We start from the raw sequence: 25,141 nt of genomic DNA, 5'->3' as shown, positions 1-25,141 counted from the left end.
GTCAATCAAGATTAGGTTCATCTGTATATAAGAGAAAATCAATACAATAATGCATTAAACAAGATGGAGGTTTCCTTTTATGTAGAACAAGTTCAGAGGTACACAGTTATGGGCTGGCACCACACCCTCCTGACATCATTGGGGATATGGCTTCTTTCCTCTTTCCTCTCCACCATCATGGATTTGGATTTTGATTGTTTCCATTTAGGCTATTATGAATAATGTTTGGATGAATGGATAAACAAAATGTAGTGTATCCATTACAATGCAATATTATAAGCAATAACAAGGAATAAAGAGCTGATACATGCTACAACATACATGAGCCTTGGAAACATGCTAAATAAAATAAGCCAGACATACAAGACCATATATTTTATGATTCTATTTATATGAAATGTCCAGGAAAGGCAAATTCATATGACAGTAGAGCAGTGGTTGCCAGGGGTTAGTGAGGAAGTGGGGGGGTGCTGGGGAAGGGGAGGATGGGGAATGATTGCTAATGGATACAGGGATTCTTTTTGGAGTGATGAAAATGTTCTAAAATTAGATAGTGGTGATGGTTGCACAACTGTTAAAATACTAAAACCTACTTAATCGTATACTTTAAAAGGGTTAATTTTATGATATGGCATTTTATCCCAATAAAGCTATTATTTTTAAAAACTGCAATGAACATTCGTGTAAAAATCTTTGTATGGACATACACTTTCATTTTGGGTGGGGTAAATAATTAGTAGTAGAATAGCTGGATCATATGATGGGTGTATGTTGAACTTTTTAATAAACTGCCCCTCTTCTGCAATGTGATTGTATCATTTCACATTCTCAGTCGCAGTATATGAGAGTTCCAGTGCCTATACAAACCCACCAGCACTTGGCACGACCAAACAAGCCTAAAATTTCAGAGAGGAGGGCTTAGGGAGGCGCGGGAGCGGAGGTAAAGCGAAGGGCCATATGCTACACGGACCAGAACGCCAGAGGCCGCGAGAAACTTGGCTAGAACCAGCGCAGCAAGTCCTGCCCGCGAGTCCCACCCAGGCGCGCCCGCCACGCCCCCAGCCGCGGAGAGAGCGCGCGGCACGATTGGCTCTCTTGGTCCCGCGAAGTGAACCGCACGGAGTGACCCGGAAGTGATTGTGTGGCACCGGCGCGCGGCGACGCTCCCTTTTCCGGTCGGCGTGGTTTACGAGTGGAGTGTCCGCAGTTCCTGGGCCTTCACCATGAGCGTCCCGGCCTTCATCGACATCAGTGAGGAAGACCAGGTGTGCTCCTGGGCTGCGGGTGCCGCCAGGGTTGGCTGGGGCTGCCTCAGGGGCGTGAGGGACCTCTGCCGAGCCCGGGCCGGGCGGGCGGGACGCCGCCTCGCGGAGCTGGCTCCTGGGCGGAGACCCACAGCTGTCTCCCACGAGGCACGGGCGCGTGTTCCTGGCCTCGGTTCGCACCAGCAAGCCGGCCGGCGGTCCCAGCGTGGGCCCCGACACTCCACGGCCAGCTTCCTGGTTGGCGTTGGGACTCCCCCTGTCTGGAGGCACTTCTGATGATACAGTAGTTTTTGACTAATTAGGAATGGTGTCTGCTTCCGTCCCCCAAATACAGCCGCTTCCGGAGTAGGAGGAGGCGAATCTGTAGTCGGTGTAAGCAGTCTAGGGAAAAATAATTTTGTACTGAAGATCAAAATGGTTTTATTATTTTGCGATCACAAAGGCGAAGGTGACCCGTATTTTGTATGTAGACCTGTGCTTTCTAGTATCACTTGTGCAAGTACTAGTGCAAGTTCTGTATCCCGAAAAGGTCATTTCCACCCTCCTGTACTTCAAAGTATACACCTAGTAGATCCTTATGATAGTTTTAAATTTCCCGTTTGGGGTTTGCTCTTTGGTACACAAGGCTGATGTTTCTCATTTTCCCCATAACAAGTTTAATTGGTGAGAGTTAAATGTGAAATGATATTCTTTAATTTTGTATAGCTGAAAACTATTCTGTGAAGTCCTGAGTTTGTCATTTTATTTCTGCTACTCCACTAACATGGAAATTTTGTTTTCCATGTTTTTACAAGTCTAAGATAAATTCTAGAATTGCAGAAGCGATTTTTTTTTCCGTGGTAGAAATGCAGTCCTGCAGCTCTGAAGAGCAAGTTAGGGAAAATGAAAAAAAAGGAAAAATTTCAAGGATGGGGAGGGAGTTAGCAGAGATAAGACTGGAAGGTATAAAAGACCAAAACTGAATAGGAATGAAAGCATGTTACCAGCAGTTGGTTATTAGGTTACTGAAAAAGTATTGGATTTTTTTTTTAATGCACCCGTGGATGGAGAAATATGGCATTTACTGTATTTTAAAGTGTCATTTCTTAGTTTATTTTTCTGTTCTTGAGATTCATCAGTTTCACACTAGGCAGTCCTTTCACAGGGACATATGTGATTGCTTTGGGAGTTTAACTTAGATCACATTCTCAGCTTGGTTAGAATTAAGAAATGGAGTTGTTAATCTTTTTTTTTTTTCTTTGCTTATACTGTTTCACAACCACTTGTAGCCAGTGAGGATGACATAAAAACAATAAACTGTTATTTGAATAGTTATCAGAAAAAGTTTGCTTTGTGTCTACAAAGCAGAAAGTGGACTAGTGCCTTTTTTCTTGATTGGACCATATTTTATGTTTCCTTCATAGAGAAGCATGCTTTCCAGTGTTATTTTTGTTCTCCCTGAGGTGGTAACAGTGGAGGTTTTTTTTGAAATCTTGCTTATAATACCAACTCCTGTATGAAGTTACTGTGTTCTTGTTATCTGAAAGGATAGTGCCATCAGAGCTATAGGTTTAATATACTTTTTTGAGGTAACTAAACATATTTTGGAGTTTAAAAATCTTAATGGCCTCCACCACGATTTTTTTGGTTTGGTCTAGAAAATATGATACCTGTGCATTACCAATGGTATTTTTTCATCTGCCTGTTTCACTTCATTTTAAAATCATCTGCTTTTGTTTGGCTGCCATAGTAAGAAGTTGCCAAAAGAAAAATTTATTAAATATTATATGTAGGCAGTGCGGTAGGAAATGTCCAAATGAGTGAATGTGATACGTAGTTGTGTTTTTATGGGACCAAAGGTGCTTTTTGACCCAGATATTCACTTTGCATTGTAAGAGATTGGTTACATAGTAGATCAATTTGATATAAATATTTTATTCAGAAGCAACATTCGCAGACATTATCTTTATATCTTTGTATCTCCCAAAATGCTTGTCTCTAATAGATTCTCAAATACTTAACAAATGATTACCCTTTTGCCAAGGTAGTATCTAACTTTTCTAGTCGCTGTGTTTATATGTACATTTGAGAGCCAGAAAAATTTTCATATCTTTCAAAAAAGTTAAATTTACCAAGTCGGATTGATTTCTTCTTCCCAACAGCCCCCTTTACCACCCCCTCCCCCATGGAAACCTTTTGAGTTATATTAGAAAGGTTTTTGCTATATACTGGAAGTCTAGCAGGGTACAGATGGCATGAGAGAAATTCCGAAGGTGATCCACATAAGCAGTAGTGGGTCTTAAGAAGCCCTCACTGGGCCTTGTGGAGAAAAACCTTTAGCTCCTGTGCGGGTGTCACGAAGATGAGTTGTGGGAGGAGTTCTTTAACATAATTTAAAGTTGTTGAGTACAGTGTCTGCATTCTGTTTTTTGAGAAATACGACAGAATGGGTTGAGATTTTGTGTTTTGGCATTCATGGTCAGTTTTGTAGATATATTGTAACCTTATTTCATTCAACAGGCTGCCGAGCTTCGTGCCTATCTGAAATCTAAAGGAGCTGAGATCTCAGAAGAGAACGCGGAAGGCGGACTTCATGTAGATTTAGCTCAAATTATTGAAGCCTGTGATGTATGTCTGAAGGAAGATGATAAAGGTTTGTTTTTAATTTTTTCTAATATTTCTTATTAATAAGAAGAATTAAAATTTTCTTGTGAATTACAAAGTTGTCCTTTGGTATCCAAGGTTGGATGGAGGGGGAATTGGTTCCAGGGCCGCCAGTGGATACTAAAACCTGTGGATTTGCATGCCATCTATGCCCATCTTCCTATATACTTTAAATCATTTCTTAATTACTTATAATACCTGATACAATGTAAATGCTATATAAATAGTTGCTATACTGTACTTTTTAATTGTTGTAATATTTTTTATCATCCCCCCAAATATTTTCTATCCAAGGTTGGTTGAATCTGTGGATGTGAAACCCACAGACCCACAAATGTTTTTATCATTTGAATTTCAGATCTTAGGACTTCTTAAAAAATTGATACACGATGGTTGTACATATTTTGGGGGTATATGTGATATTTTGATACATGCATGCAATGTGTAATGATCAAATCAGAGTAATTAGATATCTATCACCTCGAACCTTTATCTTTGAGTTGGGAACTTTCCAGTTCTTCTCTTCTAGCTATTTGAACTATACAATATATTGTTAAATAGAGTCTAGGCTCTATGATTTTTAATCTTATGTTTGCATATGCTTTCAGTTTATTTAATCTATTTTACCTATTAAGTGAGGCTGTTTAAGGAAATATCTTTTTAACGTCAGGTATATTTATTTCTTGAATGTTGTTATACACATTAAATGCTGATAGTTTCAGAATGAACTGAAGGGGGGGAAAGCTCTTTCCTGTTCATGAGGTTTAGATTAATATCAAGTGATATATACTTTCAAGTAATCTAAAAGCCATTTTATTATTAGGTTTATTTTCTACTTATTAAGGTAAGATGGGAACTTTCAAGAATTATGAGTCCTGATCTCTAGTTAAGGTTTAGAGCTTAAACTTGGATATTTGCTTCAGTGGCAATATACTTTAAAAAGGGATTAAACTTGGGGTATGGTTAATATTTATAATACTTGAAAATGAGTAACCCAACTAGAAAATTGACAGCTTTAATTTCTAAATAATTTTCTATATGTGTATATATAAAGCTTTCCTTAATTGAGAAAGCATCCTAGCCTAAAACCTTGCCAGTATCTGCCACTTGATTGAATATCATGACAGTAAAAATAGAAAGTGTGTATGGTGTACATAAACATGTAAATCAGTCTCTGTTTTAGTAGTTAAAAACCAAATCTTAAGATAACAATGTCCTTCCTCTGTAGTAAAATATATCATACAAGTTGCAAGTATCTTATGTCTGATGGTCTTCGTTGTATTGAAACACTGGAAATGCATATTTAAGTAGACACATTGAATATTGTGCTGTCGTTGATTGTGTTATCAATACTTGTGTAGATGTTGAAAGTGTGATGAACAGCGTGGTTTCCCTCCTCTTGATCCTGGAACCAGACAAGCAAGAAGCTTTGATTGAAAGCCTGTGTGAAAAGCTGGTCAAATTTCGTGAAGGCGAACGTCCATCTCTGAGACTGCAGTTGTAAGTTAAGAACTGAAAAAGGCTTGGTATTTTAAAGGGCTGTTTTTCTGTCAATAACTTTTAATGGTTCAAAGCAGGAATTCTGGAACTTGACTGTCAGCTGTGGCTCTTATTAGCTGTGACACTGGACAAGTCAGTCCAACCTTCTATACCCCAGTTCCCTCCTTTGTAATGTGAAGTTCTTAATAGTACCTGCGTTGTGAGTGTAGATAACCTGAACTTAATGCCCTGTCTGCTAATCTCAAGTGTTATTTTGTTAACCAGGCTGAGCAACCTTTTCCATGGGATGGATAAGAATACTCCTGTAAGATATACAGTGTATTGCAGCCTCATTAAAGTGGCAGCATCTTGTGGGGCCATCCAGTACATTCCAACTGAGCTGGATCAAGTGAGTTACTATGTGGAATATTTGTTCTGTTTATCAGAAATGTGCTTTTATATTATAGCTAAAATAGCTAGCAGATGTGTGTATTCTAAGTGATAGCTTTTAAATTGTGAAAGTCTATTGAGCTATGTTACTAAATTTTCTCCTTTTGTTAATCTCATCATAGGTTAGAAAATGGATTTCTGACTGGAATCTCACCACTGAAAAAAAACACACTCTTTTAAGACTACTTTATGAGGCACTTGTGGACTGCAAGAAAAGGTAATTCAGAAGTAATGAACTAACTTACAACTTAGCAGGCAATAATATAAATAGGTGGGGATGTCTTAAAGACAAGTAGGGCCAGTAATTTGCTCTGCTTTGTTCTCCACAGAGTTGCTATAAATCTATTTCTGTAAAATTTGCCTGCTGAGTAAAGGTAACTATAAAGATGAAAGTAGTCTTCCCCCATCTTCAAACTTTTTAAAAAGCAAAACTTGCTTTTGTTCTAAAAATGGTATATAATTACTAATCCCAAAGCTATATATAACATTAGCCTAAGTTATTTAATAGTGCTTTGAAGTTTTAGTACAGGGTAGTGCTACCACTTTTGTTTAATGGTTGTGAGGATCTATCAATCAGAAGTCACCACAGTCAGTCTCCTATATACACAATGCCCCAGAGATGAAATTTTGCAGTAGACTATACCAAGTTAAGTACCTATTGGGCTTCTGCAAGGTCTTGGGTTTCTAAGTCTTGTGTTTAACCCAAAAAACTTTATGCCCAAAATATTCTTCCATATACCCAGTTTTAAGATGCCTGCCAAATGATGTTTGGCCCCGTTTATGGAATTAGTGCTATTTAGTGTGATAAAGGATACTTCTAGCTTTTTGCACTAGCTTTTCAATTTCTCTTTTCACATAGTGGTTAAACATTTTCAGAAAAAGTAACAGTCTTCAGTTTCATTTTCTTGTATAAATTTTATACTGGCTTTTACTGCTGGAATGTTTACTGCATTAGGATCAGCAAGATTAGTATATCTCTGTTATGTTAGGTGAAGTAATATAAGTTTTTTGCAGACCATTTAAATTAAAATACAAGAGGAAATGTTTGTATTACATTTCCTCTTTTTGTTGTGAAAGTTGGAACATTATGTCATAAAAGAAGATAGCAGGGGATCTTGCCTTTATATAGCCTATTTCATCCTGAGGCAGTGGACACTCTTACATGCTGGCACACTTATGACAGCTTTCTAGCCAGTTGTCAGTAAAGTGTTAAGAGTAAGTATCTTATAACAAAGACCATTTCAAATGACATAAAAGTATGGAGATGTAAAAACTATGAGAGAAAGAGTTCACATTTTAATCCAGACTTTGTGCAGGATGTGGGATCAGACTGCTTGGGTTCAGATCTTAAGTTTACTAAACCACTTGTTGTGTGACCCTGAATAAATTACTTAACATATCTGGACCCCAGTGTCTAACTTCAAAGTCTAACTTCAAAGAAATAATAATAGTACTTACCTTAAGATTGTCAACTATATCAAGATAATGCACATATAAAGTTCTTAAAATGATGGTGTCATTATTGAAAAAACATTAAGTGTTGGATATTATTCCTTTTCCTATCCTTTTGAGTTTTATAAGCCTACCTTTAAGAGTTAGTTGATTTTCTATTTATTTATTTATTTTATTTATTTATTTTGAGATAGAGTCTCACTCTGTTGCCCGGGCTAGAGTGCCATGGCATCAGCCTAGCTCACACCAACCTCAAACTCCTGGGCTCAAGCGATCCTACTGCCTCAGCTTCCTGAGTAGCTGGAACTACAGGCATGTGCCACCATGCCCGGCTAATTTTTTCTGTATATTTTTAGTTGGCCAATTAATTTCTTTCTATTTTTAGAAGAGACAGCATCTCACTCTTGCTCAGGCTGGTTTCGAACTCCTGACCTTGAGTGATTCGCCTGCCTCGGCCTCCCAGAGTGCTAGGATTACCAGCGTGAGCCACCGCGCCCGGCCTGGCACAGTTAATTTTAAATGACAGGTGTTGTGATTTCCCTGTGAATGTTTCATGCTTATCAGAGATGATAAACTCACTGGATGATTTCTCTTAATTGCTGTTAGTAGGTCTTCAGCCTGTTAGGTGCAGAAGGGAAGTAACTAAAGTAATGTTCTAAAGGATTCCAAGGCTAAGTTTGAGACAGTCGAGATAGGATATGAATACCCATTGTTGTCTACTAGATATGTCCTGATGTTAACATATTAGAAAATATTTGCAGCATTTGTCACAGATGATCGCTTTTTTCCTTCTTGAAACATTTTCTTCAGTTTGCTTTTGGGGGCCCTCTCTGTTTCTCTGATTCTTTTCTTATCGCATTTAGAACTCCACATTCATAGGTTCCTCCTCATCTTCCATAACTCCAAACATTGGAGTAATTCAGTCCTGGAACTTTTTCTGCTCTATTACATTCATTTCCTGTTGTTTTGTTGAGGGTTTTTTTTGTTGTCATTGTGGAGGTGGCTGGGGGCCAAATGCATTTTTGGAGAGGATGGTTGTTTGTGTTGCTAGATTAAGTCTACTGCAAGACACAGCATCCCTGCCCTCACTGCCACAATGCCAGTCGATGCTGATCGTGCTTCCTAGTCAGCACAGCAACTCCTGTACACTTTCAGATGCTCCTCAGGATGCCTTAAGTCCCATGGCTTTAAACACCATCTATAGGTGGATGATTTTTAAATTTGTACCTCTTGTATTTCTTCCCTGAATTCCAGATGTCTATTCCTATGTAATGTTTCCATTCTGATGTTCAAAAAGGTATCTCATACTTGACATCTGCAAAAGTGAGCCATTGATGTTTCCTTCTAAACCTCTTCTATTTTCTCCAACTTAGGGAAATGCCGTTTCTATTCTTCCATTGATCAAGACGAAACCTGGAGTTCACCCTTGACTTCTTTGTCTTATATCCCACATCTAATCTACCTGTCCGCTCTTAATAAATCTAAACTGGCCAACTTCTCACTACCTCTATTGCTAGCAGATGGTCTAAGCTAGGCGTCCTCAAACTACGGGCCACATGAGGGCGTTTTTGCCAGTTTGTTTTTTTACTTCAAAATAAGATATGTTCAGTATGCATAAACTATAGTCCGGCCCTCCAATGGTCTGAGGGACAGTGAACTGGCCCCTGTTTAAAAAGTTTGAGGACCCCTGGTCTAAGTCACCATCATTTCTTATTGATTCTTCAAGTAGCCTCTTAACCAGACCCTGTTTTGGTTCTTATCCCTGCTACAGTCTGTTCTGTTCAATGTGGAAGATTGGATTATGTCTCCCTTCCACTCGGAACCCTCCTGTGGCTTCTTTCAGAGTGAAAGACAAAGCGCTGTCTCTCTTCCTAGAGCACTCGTCTCTCAGGTATCCATGTGGCTCCCTCCCTTCTTAAGTCTGCCCACCATTACGTCATCAGGAGTGCCTTCCCTGGCCACCTGTATAGGTGGTAGTACTCCCACCCCCTCATTGCCTTTCCCCCATCCCTGTACTATTCTCCTTTGCACTTGCTATTAATAGACATACTGTATATTTAAAGTTTATTATCTGGCCCCACTAGAAAGTAAGTTTCATGAGGGCAGAGACTTTGCTTCTTTCATTACTAGACCAGTATCTAACACTGGTGGGCACTCAGTATATATTTGTTGAATGAATAACTATTTCTAGGGAAAGAAAAATATTTGGCAAAAGCAGCAACTACAAGAAACGGAGATGTGAGATAATAGGAAGTGGTAGATTGAACTAGAGAGTGTACGCCTTTCCCAAGGCATTCAGATTAAAATATTTTAAAGCACTGCAAGTGTAAAAGCCATGAATTTCTCCCAGTTTTCCGATGGGGAAAGTTAATCTCTTGTATTTGAGTTTTGCTTCCTTCATTTTTAAGAATAATGCAGTCGAGTGGACACTTTTCTCTTAATCTCTCAGCAGAGCGTGGCTGTGGTACCTCTTCCCTCATAGAAACTCTTCTCTTGGGTGACTCCACCTCTTTGGCCTTTCATTCTCAGACACCTTTGTAAATTACTATCTTTGTTTCTTTAAATGCTGGTATCGCTCAAGATTTTGGCCTTAGACCTTTTTTCCCTCACTCTACTCTCTTCCTAGGTCATCTCATCTGTTCCCATGGCTTCTCTTACATATGGAATAAAAACCCATGACTGTAACTCAGGCTTCTCCTCTGAGCTTCAGATCTTTATGCCCTACCACTTTCTACCTTTTCTGTTTGGCTGTGGCCCACAAATGCCTTAACTCAATGTGACTAAAATGAATGTATAATGATAAGTCTCTATGTTCCTTGTCAGTAAATGGCATGACTATTGCCTAAGCGAGACATCTCCATGACATCCTTGATTCTTTTCTCTCTTTTATTTATTTACCAAGTCTGTTTTTTTTCTCCCTCCTCAGTGATTACATCTCTACAGGCCGTCATTGTCAATTCTCTGGGTTGTCAACAACAGTCTTTGAAGTGGTCTTCTCTGTATTCTGCACTGTGCAACCACAGTTTTTTCTGAAGCATATTTAAGCATATTATTATTTACGTTTTCATTTGCTTTATGCCACAGTATAAAATTTTTAGTATAGCATACAAGGCCTTTCTAACATGAGCTCTGACCTGCTGTTGCATGTTGTATGTGATGAAGGCCACCTTGCCATTTTTGGATGGTGCAGTTGCAGAATATGAAAACTTTGGATTATATAAATATTCCCTCTCTCAATTTCTGTCTCCATCTCTTACACATACACACGTCACACCGTCTTCCTCTTGCTTATCACACCCTAGACACAGTGAACCTGTGTCCAGTATAAAAGCACCATGCTCTTTTCTAGTTGGGACCAGGGGCTGGTACATGTTTTTATATGGTCTACAAGCTAAGAATGATTTTTACATTTTTAAATGGTTGAGAAAATAATATTTCATGACACGTGGACATTATATGAAATTCAAATTTCAGTGTCCATAAAATTTTATTGGTACACATCCATGCCTATTCATTTATATATTGTCTACAGCTGCTTTTGCCAAGAGTTGAGTAGTTGCACAGAGACCATAGAGACAGCAAAGCCTAAATTTACTTTCTGGCCCTTTATAGAAAGTTTGCCTACTGTGGTCTAAGTGGTTTACTATTCTCAACTTCTCATCTCTGCCTCAAACTCCCCTCTCATATTTAGGGCAGGTGCCTCCCTTTATAGCAACTTCTACTACTTTTATCCTAGCATTTAATGCCCTTAGTTAAAAGTAGGCTTAATGAAGGCAAGGAGCCTCATTTTGACCTCAGCAGCGTGTGACCATGGTACCTGTTCCCTCGTAGAAACTCTTCTCTTGACTTGTGTGACACCACTCTCCTTGTTTTTCTCCAACCTCTTTGGCTGTTCATTCGCAGATACCTTTGTAAATGACTTTCTTTGCTCCTTTACATGCTGGTATCACTCAAGATTTCAGCCTATGATCTAGGTCTCATATTCCCAAGAAAGTCTTTAGCACATAATAGGCACTGAGTGGTTAAATGCTACCCACATTAGGAAACTGGAAGAGGAATAGTTATTTAAACACTAAATTTCTGACTCTGCTGATTTAAATTCTAAGATTTGGTTTTCTTCTTTAGTACATATAAAATACATATTTTTTTCCTATGTTTAAATAGTAGAATTCTGAGATTTGCATCATCCCATTAAGAAAGTCTGTTTTAACATTCACAGATACCCCCTTCATGATTTATTTATATTGGTGGTTGATGAGTACAGATGGTATCCTGCATTTTAAAGGATAACACTAGTAACTGAGCTGTTACTATATGTCAGATACTATGCTGTTCACTTTAAATGAATTATTTTATCTAGATGAGGGGTAAAAACTTACCTATCAGGTACAATGAACACTGTTCTGGTGATGGGCACACTAAAAGCCCCAACTCAAGCATTATACAATGTATCCATATAACAAAAACATTTGTACCCCATGTCACCAAGCCTGGCGTTCATATTACTGTATTTAAAATGCTGGGGGGGAGAGGGGAAATGGGCATTTATTGAAACTTTAAAATCTGTACCCCCATAATATGCTGAAATAAAAAAAAAAAGGGAAAAAAATAAAATAAAATGCTGCTTACCACTTAGCCATGCCTATGTATTAGTAAACCTAAGTTTTGAAAGAAGTTATGGAATACCATTTAGCTTTTTAAATGATACCGTTCCTACTGATTTTACCCAGGTTGAATCCAAATGTGGGGAAAAGGTGTTTTTAGAAAATGACAAAACAATCCAAACTATTACAAATTCCAAAGTAAAATGAGAGAAAAGAAATCATTCATATCTTTTAAAATGCCATACATACCATGACAGATTTTAAAAATCTGACATGACAGATCTTTTAAAATGCCATACATACCATGACACATTTATTAAAATGTGAGGTTCATATCCATCACAAAAGAGAGCTTACCATTTTTGATGGCATGAAGTCCATCTCTTAAGGTATCCTTGATTTGTGTCTGAGTATGCTTATTTGGACCTTTAGCCAGCAAAGTAAGAGAGAGAGGGTTAACACAGCCCTCAATAAAAGTGAACTTTTCTTCACCCTAAAGGATGACACAAAAAGATATAAATATTTAATATTCATTATGCAATCAATACCTAGTTTATATTAGAATCCAATCTTCATGTGAATTTTTCTTATCAGACATAACTAAAAATATGTTTAAAAGTAAAGTTATATTTGAAATATTAACAAACATTTAGGTAAATAAATTATAAAATCTATCCTGTACATTAGTCAGACTTCAAAATGCAAAACGTGAATTAAAAGATCTAGTAATTTTTTTTTGAAAAAAGGCTTATTGGGGTCGGGCGCGGTGGCTCACGCCTGTAATCCTAGCACTCTGGGAGGCCGAGGCGGGCGGATTGCTCGAGGTCAGGAGTTCAAAACCAGCCTGAGCAAGAGCGAGACCCCGTCTACTATATAAATAGAAAGAAATTAATTGGCCAACTAATATATAGAAAAAATTAGCCGGGCATGGTGGCGCATGCCTGTAGTCCCAGCTACTCGGGAGGCTGAGCCAGGAGGATTGCCTGAGCCCAGGAGTTTGAGGTTGCTGTGAACTAGGCTAATGCCATGGCACTCACTCTAGCCTGGGCAACAAAGCGAGACTCTGTCTCAAAAAAAAAAGAAAAAAGGCTTAGTGTTCACTTTACAACCACTATTCACAGAAATACTCTGATGTATGTTCATATACAAGACCAGCATGTCCCAAGCAATCTACAGTGAGGTCTTCAAGAGAATTCACAGCCATTCCACCACAAGCAAGAGAGAGTCTGAAATGACATATATGTCACCATAGCTTTAGCTTTAGTTATGGAAAACATAAAAACACTAGTTTCTTAAAAGTGAAAAGATATCTAATTTAAAAGACTGTCTTGTAACTGTATTGTATTGTTTTGGGGTTATGTTTTTTTAATTGACAAAATTGTATATACTTACAAAAAAAAAAGAAAATGACAAAACAACCTTTTTTCTAGTTAGCAAAGCTTTCTATACACTTTTTATGAGCTAAATATTGATCACTTTAAAGGAAATAATGAAGGATGAAGATAAACATTTCTAAGTACAAATTGAATGCATTTAATTATTTTACTCTTTTCTCTGTAGTAAAAATTGATCATCTATATAATTTTAAGGATAATTTAATTGGAAGGGTATCTTAAGTGGAGTTCTTTAAATATTTGGTGTTAGTTCAACTTTTGATGTATGCTGTCCAAACAGTTCCTGGAACACACAACTTTTTTCCTACCCAGAGCCTTTATACTTGGTCTTCCCTCTGCCTGGAAAGATATCTTAACCCTCCTTCCACCCCAGGCTTTTTCATGGCCAGGAGAAGGATGTAAAAGGATATTTTATATCCTTTAGGTCTCATTTTACCTATCCTCTCTTCAGAGAGAGACTTTCCCTGCTCACGCTATATAAAGTAGCCTCCTCTTTGAGTTTTCTGCCCTTGTTACTTTATTATATTACCACTTACTGCCTTCATAGCACAAACTCATTAGTTGTTTTCCTTAGCTGTCTGTCTTTTCTACTAAAAGGAAAGTTCTGTGACTTTTTCTATAGATAGGGACCATGTCTGTTTTAGTCACCATTGTATATATCATCAGCATAGAACCTGGCACTTAAAAAATATCTTTAGGCCAGGTGCAGTGGCTTGCACCTATAGTCCTAGCACTTTGGGAGGCTGAGGTGGAAGGATTGCTTGGGGTCAGGAGTTAGAGACCAGCCTGAGCAACATAGCAAGACCTGTCCCTACAAAAAACAGAAAAATTAGCCGGCCCTGGTGGTGCACGCCTGTAGGGCCAGCTACTTGAAAGCTAAGGCAGGAGGATCACGTGAGTCCAGGAGTTTCAGGTTGCCCTCATGCCTAGGCAACAAAATGGGACCCTATCTCAAAAAAAAAAAGTTTTTAAATGAATGAATGGCAGTAACAATACTTCACATTCCTAAAGCAGTACTTCTTTTTAGTGACGCTGCTTCAAAAGTTATGGTGGAATTGCTCGGAAGTTACACGGAGGATAATGCTTCCCAGGCTCGAGTTGATGCCCACAGGTACAGTTAAATATTGTTCTAATGAGGGCTTATCAGCAACTTAGAGGTTAACTGCAGTACTAAATTATATGACTCAAATCATACTTGCAATCACCAGTGATGCCAAGCCATTTGATACTGTGTGTTCCCTGGTGATTCTAATATAGATACTAAAATCCAGGAGCGATACTGGAAGAACAGTAGATTGCATGTGAAATAGCTGCATGATGTTTACTGTATGGGATATTGCTGGTATAGGGATGATGATTGCAACCTAAGAAATAGAACCTAGTCTTGGGTCAGTTATCTTAATATTAAGGCATGTAGATGGAAAGTTGGTGGCTTGCCAAAAATTAGTCCCTTGCTAATGAGAATAAAGGCCTTAAACAGTCCTAGATCTAACTAGTAATAATAAGAACAGGATCAGTTTTTTAAATCTGAGAAATGAGAATCATGAAACTTGTTTATTAGGTTATTGCTTCATGTGGACCTATACATAATGAGTTGTTAAAAAGGGTAGTTGGTAGTAAAGATCCTTGACTTTGAGGTCAAACTGCCTGCATTCAAATTCTTACTCCATGCCAACTTAATGCTTATTATTGGGCGAGTTACTTGTTCTTCTGAGTCTGTTTCATCCTAGATAAAATGGGCATGATGATAATATGTGTTTCTTAGGTTGTTGTGAGGAATAACTGGGACACAATGCATATAAAGCACTTAGTGTCTGGCATTTGGTGCTGTTGCTTTTTGCTATTCTTAATTACCTTGGCACTTTCTCTACAGCTATAATTTATCTACAACTGTTTTATCTCATTTTGCTAAAGTAGATATTTATTGATGGATTTACTGGCCTGTCTTAACCCCATCCTGTGGCCTTTTTAATGCTGTATATATTGGACTGTTGGATATTTTACTGAATTAAATATATTTTGTGATTTGCAAAAAGTGCAAAGCTAGGATTTCAAAACTCTGAGATTGCATTCTTGTTTTCCAATTTAAGGTGTATTGTACGAGCATTGAAAGATCCAAATGCATTTCTTTTTGACCACCTTCTTACTTTAAAACCAGTCAAGTTTTTGGAAGGCGAGCTTATTCATGATGTAAGTAGTTTATCCTTTAATGTGAAGGATGTTCTTTTCCTAAATCTTACATAACTGAAACAGTACTTTTTCTTTGTGTTAATAAAAATGACTATTTGAGAGATCCAGAAAGATGGGAACTATTTATTCTTTTTATTTCAGGAACTGATATTTCAGGACTAGCTTTTCTCCAACCACTGAACACAGTCCTATTCTTCCTCCCTTTCCTTCATCTCCTCATTTGCATGGCCGTTATGAACTTAGATACTACAAATTTCTCTTTATTACTGTCTGTAGCCCCAATTAGGAAGCTAAATCTGGTATCTAAAAACATGTAAACACACTTTTCAAGTGCAAGAATAAATACATTTTGGATTCTTTTCCACTTGGACTATGCCATTAAGCACCATCTTTCAGTTTGAATAATTTAGAGATCACTGTATTTACTGATTATTTCATTTTTAAAGTGAGCCGTGTGAAAGCAGATGGTTTGAGTGGTAAGTTGATGAATCAGATTGATATTAATGTACTAAAAGAAATATAGAAGTTTTATTGTTAGGAGTCAGTGTCTTTAAAATATCTTGAGTATAAATCTTGATTCTGTATTAATAGTATCTTTTTTATTTCTCTTACCTGTATAGCTTTTAACCATTTTTGTGAGTGCTAAATTGGCATCATATGTCAAGTTTTATCAGAATAATAAAGACTTCATTGATTCACTTGGTAAGTGTGGGGGTTTATTCTTTAAGGGGTAGAGAGATGAAAACGCTACTCTAACTATTAAGCACTGTGAGATACAGCAGATAATGGTTGTGGCCTTATTTGTAGATTACTCTACAAGTGGGGTATGTTAGAACAGCACAAACATAGTTGGACAGTTTAAAAAAAGATTACTTCGAATCAGGTGGGAATCAGAAACTGAGAAGGTGTAAGAGGTAGCCTATGTGATAGAAAGCAGTGAAAGACAATGAAACAAATAACTTGGGCCTTTTTTTCCTCCAGCTCTTCTTTATCATGATTCTTTGAGGTAAAGTTATAGCAGGAATCAGGTGCTTGGAGGAGATTCAGATAGAAATAGTTCCAATGATGTATGTGTTTTTAAAATTTTGGGATGGGGGAAGGAGAAGAAAAGCAACTGAAAGGATTACCATTACTTTGATCATAATGGTAGCTTTTGGAAGTACTTGTTTTAAGAGCTTATAAAATTTGATGATTAAAGGCACTTTATTAAGCTAAATGTTATTGTTTCAAGTCATTTCTTTGTAGAAGACCTTGTTCCTTAGGTGCGTGGTGATCTGTATTTTCGGTGCTTTTTTAAGTTGTAGTAACGAAACTGTGATGAATAGTTTTTTTCTTTCTAACATGGCATTTTATGCTTAGTTCCCCGACCCCCCATTAACAAAAGCATATAGCATTGCTAATTAAATCTAAAAGATAGAAATGGAGATGTAGTAATTTTATATGATAGTAGAGACTTTCCAAATTAGTTTGTTGAAGACAGTATAGTAAGTCTTAGTTTTTTTATCTTTGACTTGTCTTGTCTAGCACATCAGAGTTCAGTAAATGTTTGCCAAATTGAATCTTAGTAATCTTCATTGAGCAAACCTCATTTGAACATATATGTGCAGTTCTGTATTTTAACATATGTTCTGGGGCCGGGCTCAGTGGCTCACGCCTGTAATCCTAGCACTCTGGGAGGCCGAGGCGGGCAGATCACTCAAGGTCAGGAGTTCAAAACCAGCCTGAGCAAGAGCAAGACCCCGTCTCTACTATAAATAGAAATAAATTAATTGGCCAACTAATACATATAGAAAAAATTAGCTGGGCATGATGGTGCATGCCCGTAGTCCCAGCCACTCGGGAGGCTGAGGCAGTAGGATTGCTTGAGCCCAGGAGTTTGAGGTTGCTGTGAGCTAGGCTGATGTCACAGCACTCACTTTAGCCTGGGCAACAGAGTGAGACTCTGTCTCTGTCTCTCTCTATATATATATATATATGTGTGTGTGTGTGTGTGTATGTACATATATATATATGTTCTGGAGCTTGTTTTTAACATACTGAAATTACAAAGAGAAAACTTAGAAAATTTGCACTTGAACAGGTTTTAATGTTCTAAAACTACCAGTTTTTTGACAGTGAAGTCAACTATGAAACTAAGGTGCTTTGTTTCCCACTAGGTGAAAATCAAAATATGTTAGATGTTGATTATATTTTCCATTTTAAAATTAAATTCTTAGTCTTCCTGGTTGTTTGAGATATAGATGAAGAGTATAATTATAATCTCTTTGATTCTACTTAGTCCTTGACTTTATAATCATTAATTCCTGTCACCTGTAAATTTTGTTCAGCCACTGGAATTGGGGAAGATTCACTTACTCTGAACATAATAAGACATTTGAAATACACCAAGATAAAGTAGATGCAAGTGTGTTAGTATAGAATGCTTTGCCAGGTGCACTAGACCCAGAAAACCACATTCTGTCCCAGTTAATTTGTTATGTGGCATGAAGCTATGTGATGGAATGTTAATGTCAGCAACCTCTTTATTTACGCACCAAGGAAAAAGGAGTAGTAATTAACACTTTGACACTCCCCCATTGATGTGTAATTGACTGTTTCAAAGGAGCACTGGTTCATAAGCTATTGCATGCATTAAAATTGCGTTTTCTATATTGCAGCATTTTAAGACAGGGGTCAGTGACAATGCAGAAATTGCTCAATGATGCACATTTTTTTATTACTGCATTAAGGTTTTGACATATTAGTAATGAATAAATGTTTCCATAAAATTAGATTTTTTATAACTTTAAAATTGAAATATGACACAGCACACTGTGACTTCCTCTTTAAAGGTAGTATTCTAGCTTTATGAAACAAAGCATAGCTTCCTGCAAGTCTTTAACCCGTACTTCACTGACTTAATAGTTTGATTTTTCAGAACAGGAGTCCTAAAGGCTTTAAATTTGGCTCTGTTTTAAGGTGACTTTAAACATTGATTTGAAGTGTTTTTAGACATTACGTTTCCACATTTAACATAGATAATGATTTTATGTAATTCATTCCAGAAATATTCTTCATTCCTCTGATAAGTTTTTATTTCAAGAGTATTTTAAATCATATTTTAGAAATTTTAGGAGTTTCTATCATCATATTGAAATAGAACTGTATATGACCATTGAACTGGGAATGTTCAAGTAATTTTTGGGAAAATCTTTAATACTTGGTCTCTGATAGGAAAAAAACTCATAACATTGCTAATTAATTGTGCCAGCTAGAAATCAAATTCCCTCATTTGCTATTTGTATCTTAAATATCTATTCAAATTAATGATCTTCTATTAGAAATTTGTTTATGTAAGATGCTTTTCACAAAAGCATTTTATTAAATGTATATATTTTTGGTTTTAGATGTATATCTAGACATTTACTACAGCTAAAAGTCTGGTTACAAATGTCTAGATTCTACAGGTGGCAATTGGTTTGTCAAAACATTTTCTTTTATTAACACTGACAACTTGGGCCAACAATAGCATCATCTTGTGTCAACTGAATTGCCCTAACATGTCCACATGTAATCTGGTGTTATCCAGTTGCTACCTTCTTGCTTCAGAAAGTTAATCAGAATGTAATTTGCATTTGTTAATTAGGGTTAATGTGCACTAATTGATTTTTTGATGCTTGTAGATTTCCATTAAACCCAGTTAGCAATACTTACTTGTGTACCTCATTCATTTGAGTTATGATGATCATGTTTTTGTTGAATCTGTGCCAAATAGGAAGCCTGAATAATAATTACAGCTAATTAACAGACAATCATGCTCTATAATAATGGGCTTCCCCAGTCTTCCACTAATATATGAATGTTATAAATTTCAAATTTGTTTATGGAGTGCTTAGATAACTTTTTTAACAGTACAGACTTGAAGCTCTGAATTATTAGAGGGAACATGATTGATTATTTGCAAATTTTACATTGCAAATTTGAAAGTTCAGAGAAAAGGAACATATAAATCTAGGTTAGTTTTAAAAACTTGTTTTCATAATTTAGCATCCAAACAAGTATATATAATAATGTGTTATAAGTCTGCTTCTGCTTAGACCAGGTTATAATTTGGATATTTAGGATTTATAAATTTTTTTTCATTTATAGTCCTTTATTTTATAATTGAACTTATATTTTAGGTCTAGCACTGCCTACTGTAAGTCATTTAATCTCTTTGCTCCTTAGTTTTTTTGTTTTTTTTTTTGAGACAGTGTCTCGCTTTGTTGCCTAGGCTAGAGTGAGTGCCGTGGCGTCAGCCTAGCTCACAGCAACCTCAAACTCCTGGCTCAAGCAATCCTTCTGCCTCAGCCTCCCAAGTAGCTGGGACTACAGGCATGTGCCACCATGCCCGGCTAATTTTTTCTATATATATTAGTTGGCCAATTAATTTCTTTCTATTTATAGTAGAGACGGGGTCTCGCTCTTGCTCAGGCTGGTTTGGAACTCCTGACCTTGAGCAATCCGCCCGCCTCGGCCTCCCAGAGAGCTAGGATTACAGGCGTGAGCCACCGCCCACCGCGCCCGGCCTTAGTTTTGTTTTTTAAAGTGAAAGGATCAGGACTAGATAATTACTTAAGTTTCCTTCTATGCTTAACAAATTGTGATCTGAATAATTGTTAATAGTATGTTTCATTAGAAATTATAATGCAGAATTTGAATTATGTATTCAGTTTTCTACTTTTGCCTTATAAAGAACAATTATTGTGGTTATTAGTACTGTTTAGTTTTATATTGTACTAACCATATTGGCCTATAAATGGTAAACAGATTTTGTCAGTTTTAAATTTTAAGTATTAAATCCAAAGTGACCTGAAGCAAAGTGGAATGTTTTCATAACTAAAAATGATTATGAAAATATTTTAAAACCTCACATTTGCCAGCACTACTGACACAGAAAAACCACTAAGTAGCTAAGGCTTGTTTTTAAATGAAAAGGTGTTAGTGAAAATAAGCTTAGGTAATTCACTAAATAGAAAACATTCTCATGAAATGTACTTTGTAGATTTTGTCTCCTAAAATAACTATGAACAATATAAAACATACAAAACTTTTAGGGCCTAAAAATAATTTTATAGCCCATTCTTAACTTTGAACCTATCACCTGTGGCACTAGTAATAAAGAAATATAGTTCTAGAAAAATAACTTTAAATACTTTGTAACTTCATTGTGGGGTCAGTTTATGGTTTGTAAATGTAAGAAATTTTGTCAAAATTATCCTATATAAGTGCTCAAATGGTAATTTCCATAACTTGAGATATAAGTGTATATAGGTCTTGACTAATTAGTATGGATACTCATCAGGCTTCACTGTTATGTTATTTAGGTCTATTACATGAACAGAATATGGCAAAAATGAGACTACTTACTTTTATGGGAATGGCAGTGGAAAATAAAGAAATTTCTTTTGATACAATGCAGCAAGAACTTCAGATTGGAGCTGATGATGTTGAAGCATTTGTTATTGATGGTAAGGGCAGATAGAACATTTTCATTTATTTCTAGAATTTCTCTTCTGTGTGAACATAGTAATATTTTTATCTTGAAACCGAGCCTTATGCTGACCAAGATTCTTTTGTAGCAAATGTGTTATGTTTAATTAGGAGATATGTGTAGTAGAGTGAAAGTTGAATGAATATTTAAATTGTGTGGTTTGTGGTGTTTGTTCTATCCCTGGAAATCATGTAGAACAAAGGCCTTTAGGTAATATACCTTAGTGGTTATAAGGGCACAGATTTTAGTATCAGACCTGAGTTTGAGACCAGGTCTTCCTCTGTGAAACAGGGTTGTAGGAGTTCATTTGTGATTGAGGATTAAATGAATGAGTGCAGGTAAAGCACAGTGCCTGGCACATAGTAAATGACCTGCAGATGTTAACCATTAGAAATTTATAGTCTAGAAACAGGACCTTCTTCCCCAGCAATTATAAAGTGATTTAACTGGTAATCAGGGATTTTTTTTTCCTGAGCTGTAAGTTTGAAAGTTGGGATTATGAATCTTTATTATATATTTATTATATATCTTTAAGATAATAAAATGTACAGAACCATTGACATGGTTTTTTTCCTAATGATCTAAGTCTCAAACAGTCCTATAAAGAAGTAATAACTTATTGGAAAATCAGTTTTTTCCCTCATATGAAATTAGGGGGTAGAACACCTAGAATTCTTAGTAAAAACTGTATGTAATATTAATAAAGACAAGACAAATGTATGGCTTTCCTCTTGGTTTCATCATACTGCTTTTGTTTATTAGAGTCCAACAGTCAGTTTGTAAAATAATGCTGGAAAACAGTGTAAAGTTTTATCATGGCCTGGTTGGTCAGTTTCATACCATAACTGTTTTTCTTGAAAATTGTCCATATAACATACCATGTAAAACTTCTTTTTCCAGCGGTAAGAACTAAAATGGTCTACTGCAAAATTGATCAGACCCAGAGAAAAGTAGTTGTCAGGTAAGACATTTAATACTTTGCAGCATTTTATAGAACAATTTAGTTTGATTATTTCACTTAAATGTTTAGAGAACCAAGGTGGTGTACTTATCAGTTGACTGTAGTTAAATAGTTGCTATTTATCATAATTTTATTAAAGTTCAGACTGAATGTGATTAGCTTATTTAATGAAAGAGTCCTATTTTCCAGCACATTTCATTTAATGGCTAAGCATTGGCTAGAATACTAATGACTTTTATATCTGCTTTATATAGTTGTTCAGGAGAATAGGTGGTTTGGGATCAATATGGTAAAGAATTTTTAAAAATGAGCTTGTAATTCTTAAATTCACTTAGAATTCTAAATTATATCTTTTATGTATATTTAATCTTGCTTTTAACTAGATTCAAATGTGTAGGATATTATAAAGGATACCAAAGGATAAAAGGTTGACTAACATTTTGTTTTTAATTTTTCAATTTTTAGTCATAGCACACATCGGACATTTGGAAAACAGCAATGGCAACAACTCTATGACACACTTAATGCCTGGAAACAAAACTTGAACAAAGTGAAAAACAGCCTTTTGAGTCTTTCTGATACATGAATTTTTATGCATATAATTTTGTTCTTTTTTGGGGAGAAAAACCCCTAAATCATAGTAAAACATTATAAATTAAAATTTTGACTAGTCTGGACATTTATTGTCTCAAATTTAAACTAAAATCACAAATTCCAGGGGATACAAAGTAATAGTTACAAAAGGTCACAATGTCTGTCTTGTATGAGTTCTGTTAGGAAGGATATTGAAGGAGCAACAAGCTCTATAAAGAAATATACATGGGGAAGACAAAAATTTAAAGAGTATTGGATGCTCACAGCAAACTCTGCAAATATATGGATAGCTCTCTTAAATGACAAATTTGTAGAGTACATAATGTTTTTAGAAGTCATGATGTAAAATATTTCATCACATCAGAAAAGATTGGAAAAGTGAAGACAATTGTAAAGCTTTAAATGTAATGTAGTCATTTCATCCTAGTAAAAACTATACCAGTATTTCAGTTAATCTGTTTTTTCTGACATCTCTTCAGCTTTTCTTTTTTTAGGTTGGTTTTCATTTTCTAAGGCTAGTGACTTTTCAATTTCATTTATTTGATTTGTTATGAGCCTCTGCCAGTCATCTTCAACAGAAGAGGCCACCAAGTCAGTAGTATCTTTGATCTTGATTGCCTGGAAATGGCTTTGTAGCAGAGTTGATTCCAGAGGTTTTGTTTTCACCTAGGAAAAACCAAACCAGTTTACCATTAAAATTATTATGCAAAAGACTTCAAAGAAAATCTGTGAATCCTCTGCAATTATTATGTTTATGTGATAAAGTCACCATATTCTTGGCTGGTTTGCAACAACCTTAGTAATTTGGGCACCAGAAAACTATACAATGTGAATTTGTAGGCTTGTGTAATACCTCTTCAAAATCCCTAATATAATGGAAGTAAACTATAAAAACTACCTTTTACTTTGTATTTCCTCTCATGCTTCAGAGCACCATTGTTGAAGAAATAGGAAAGAGCAATGAGATATTTGGAAGTTGCCCTATTTTCAGTGCACTGCATTGGGTCATCCTTTTAACACTCCATTAAAAAATAACTCATTTTAAGGTTTTTTTCTAATAAAATATTGGAAATTTAGAAAATAGAGAAAAGTATAAACTAAAAATCATTAGTAATCCATTTACCCAAATAGACCTGTCAACATTTGGTATTATTTGCTGCTAGTTTTTTCCCCCTATTTTTAGCATATTTGATCATTCTATAGAATTTTATATCTTGCCTTTTCCTCTGTGAGCAGTTTCCTAGCTCATTAAAATTTTTCATAAACAATTGTCAATGGCCTGGCTAAATACTCCCTTTTATGCATGTGTAATGATTTAACTATGTCCTACTACTGACTGTTCTTTCCAGTGTATCCCTACCAAACATAAGTTTGAGTTACTTTCATGAAAAAAAAATTTTTGTCTTCAGATAGATTCCCAGATAAAATCTTCTATTCAAAGAGAATATATTAAGTTTTAGAATAAAAGTTACTGTATTTTGTTTTTTAGTTGTAAGGGAAATACACATGTATTTTAGAAATATGGAACAGGATAATAATTAAAATCATCCAAGATCCCAGCCACCATTAAACATTTTGGCATAAATCTTCTGGTCTCTTTTCTGTATATATTTTAAATACTGGGATCCTATTTTAAATCAGTTTATATGCTATGTAAAAACATTTTTAACATTTCTGCCTGTTAAAAATTTATTAAGAGGATATGTAATTGTTGGACATTTAAATTGTAAAGAGAAGATCACTTATAAATTAAGCTGCAAAGAATCATTTGTTCATAAATCTCTGAAGACCTCTGAGGTATTGCTTATATTAAAATATTTTCTAGTTTGACTAGTAAAAGTGTCATAACATTGTCATTTTCATTGTGAGATCATGTAGTAATAAGTTAATTTTTTAAATGAGCTTAAATGTTTAGAATGGTTAAATTCACAGTTCCAAGTGATCAATACCGAGGATAGATGGGAAGAAATAGATCAAATCTAAATCTAGGTTGCTAATAATTTTGAAGAAATATGATTGATGATCTGTATTATTTAATGGTCCTATCTTGCCATCAAAATGCTTTGTGCATTTTGGTACATTGGGCATCCAAGTACAAATTAGCAGTTTCCCAAAATCCTGATTCTTTAAGATGTGGGAAAGAAAGGACACATTTCACCTATCTGATTTAGTTTCTTTCTCCATAACTACCCACTTGGTAGGAGGGGCAGGAGCAAGGATGGGCTGCAGAGAAACAAGAGATAACAGTATAGACTAAGGTTTGTACTTAACAAAACTGGTCCTTTAGCTTACCTGAGCTTTTACTGTAGCCTGCTGTAGTAATTTTACTTATAGATGATGACATAAAACTTTGCTTGTTCTCTTCCTATCTGTTTTAGAAAAAAATTTTTGTCACCCCCTACTTCCCTCTTTCACAGCCTGATTTAGAAGATATACTTTTTGGCCTAAAAATTTCCCCTCACTTGGTACTAGTCCTTTTATTTCAGCCTGGGATGGTATTTTTAAAAAAGTGGCTGGCTTTGCTTATTTGGGGTCCTCTCTTCCATCCTAATTCCTGGATATCATCAAGATTGTAGCAGACTACCAACCTAACTCTC

General features: G+C 36.0%; 2 protein-coding genes across 2 annotated transcripts in view; one reads left to right on the top strand and one right to left on the bottom strand.

Annotated features, from left to right (window-relative positions):
- Positions 1-1,125: 1,125 nt before the first annotated feature.
- Positions 1,126-22,611, top strand: EIF3M (eukaryotic translation initiation factor 3 subunit M). Its single transcript, XM_012739847.3, has 11 exons — positions 1,126-1,265; positions 3,765-3,897; positions 5,270-5,408; positions 5,673-5,796; positions 5,960-6,054; positions 14,315-14,398; positions 15,378-15,477; positions 16,098-16,179; positions 20,823-20,966; positions 21,890-21,950; positions 22,416-22,611. The coding sequence occupies exons 1-11, from the start codon at positions 1,224-1,226 to the stop codon at positions 22,534-22,536; spliced, it is 1,125 nt and encodes a 374-aa protein (XP_012595301.1). The 5' UTR covers positions 1,126-1,223; the 3' UTR covers positions 22,537-22,611.
- CCDC73 (coiled-coil domain containing 73) overlaps positions 22,374-25,141 on the bottom strand; it is a 122,871-nt gene continuing 120,103 nt past the window's right edge. Inside the window, exon 18 of the mRNA XM_076002050.1 lies at positions 22,374-23,210. Within this exon, the coding sequence (XP_075858165.1) occupies positions 22,995-23,210 (216 nt within the window). The 3' untranslated portion in view covers positions 22,374-22,994. The remainder of the gene's footprint in view (positions 23,211-25,141) is intronic.

This window comes from Microcebus murinus, chromosome 4 (genome assembly GCF_040939455.1).
Source record: "Microcebus murinus isolate Inina chromosome 4, M.murinus_Inina_mat1.0, whole genome shotgun sequence".
Lineage (NCBI taxonomy): Eukaryota > Metazoa > Chordata > Mammalia > Primates > Cheirogaleidae > Microcebus > Microcebus murinus.
Note: the sequence above shows the minus strand (reverse complement) of the source record. Positions and strands in the feature narration are given on the sequence as shown.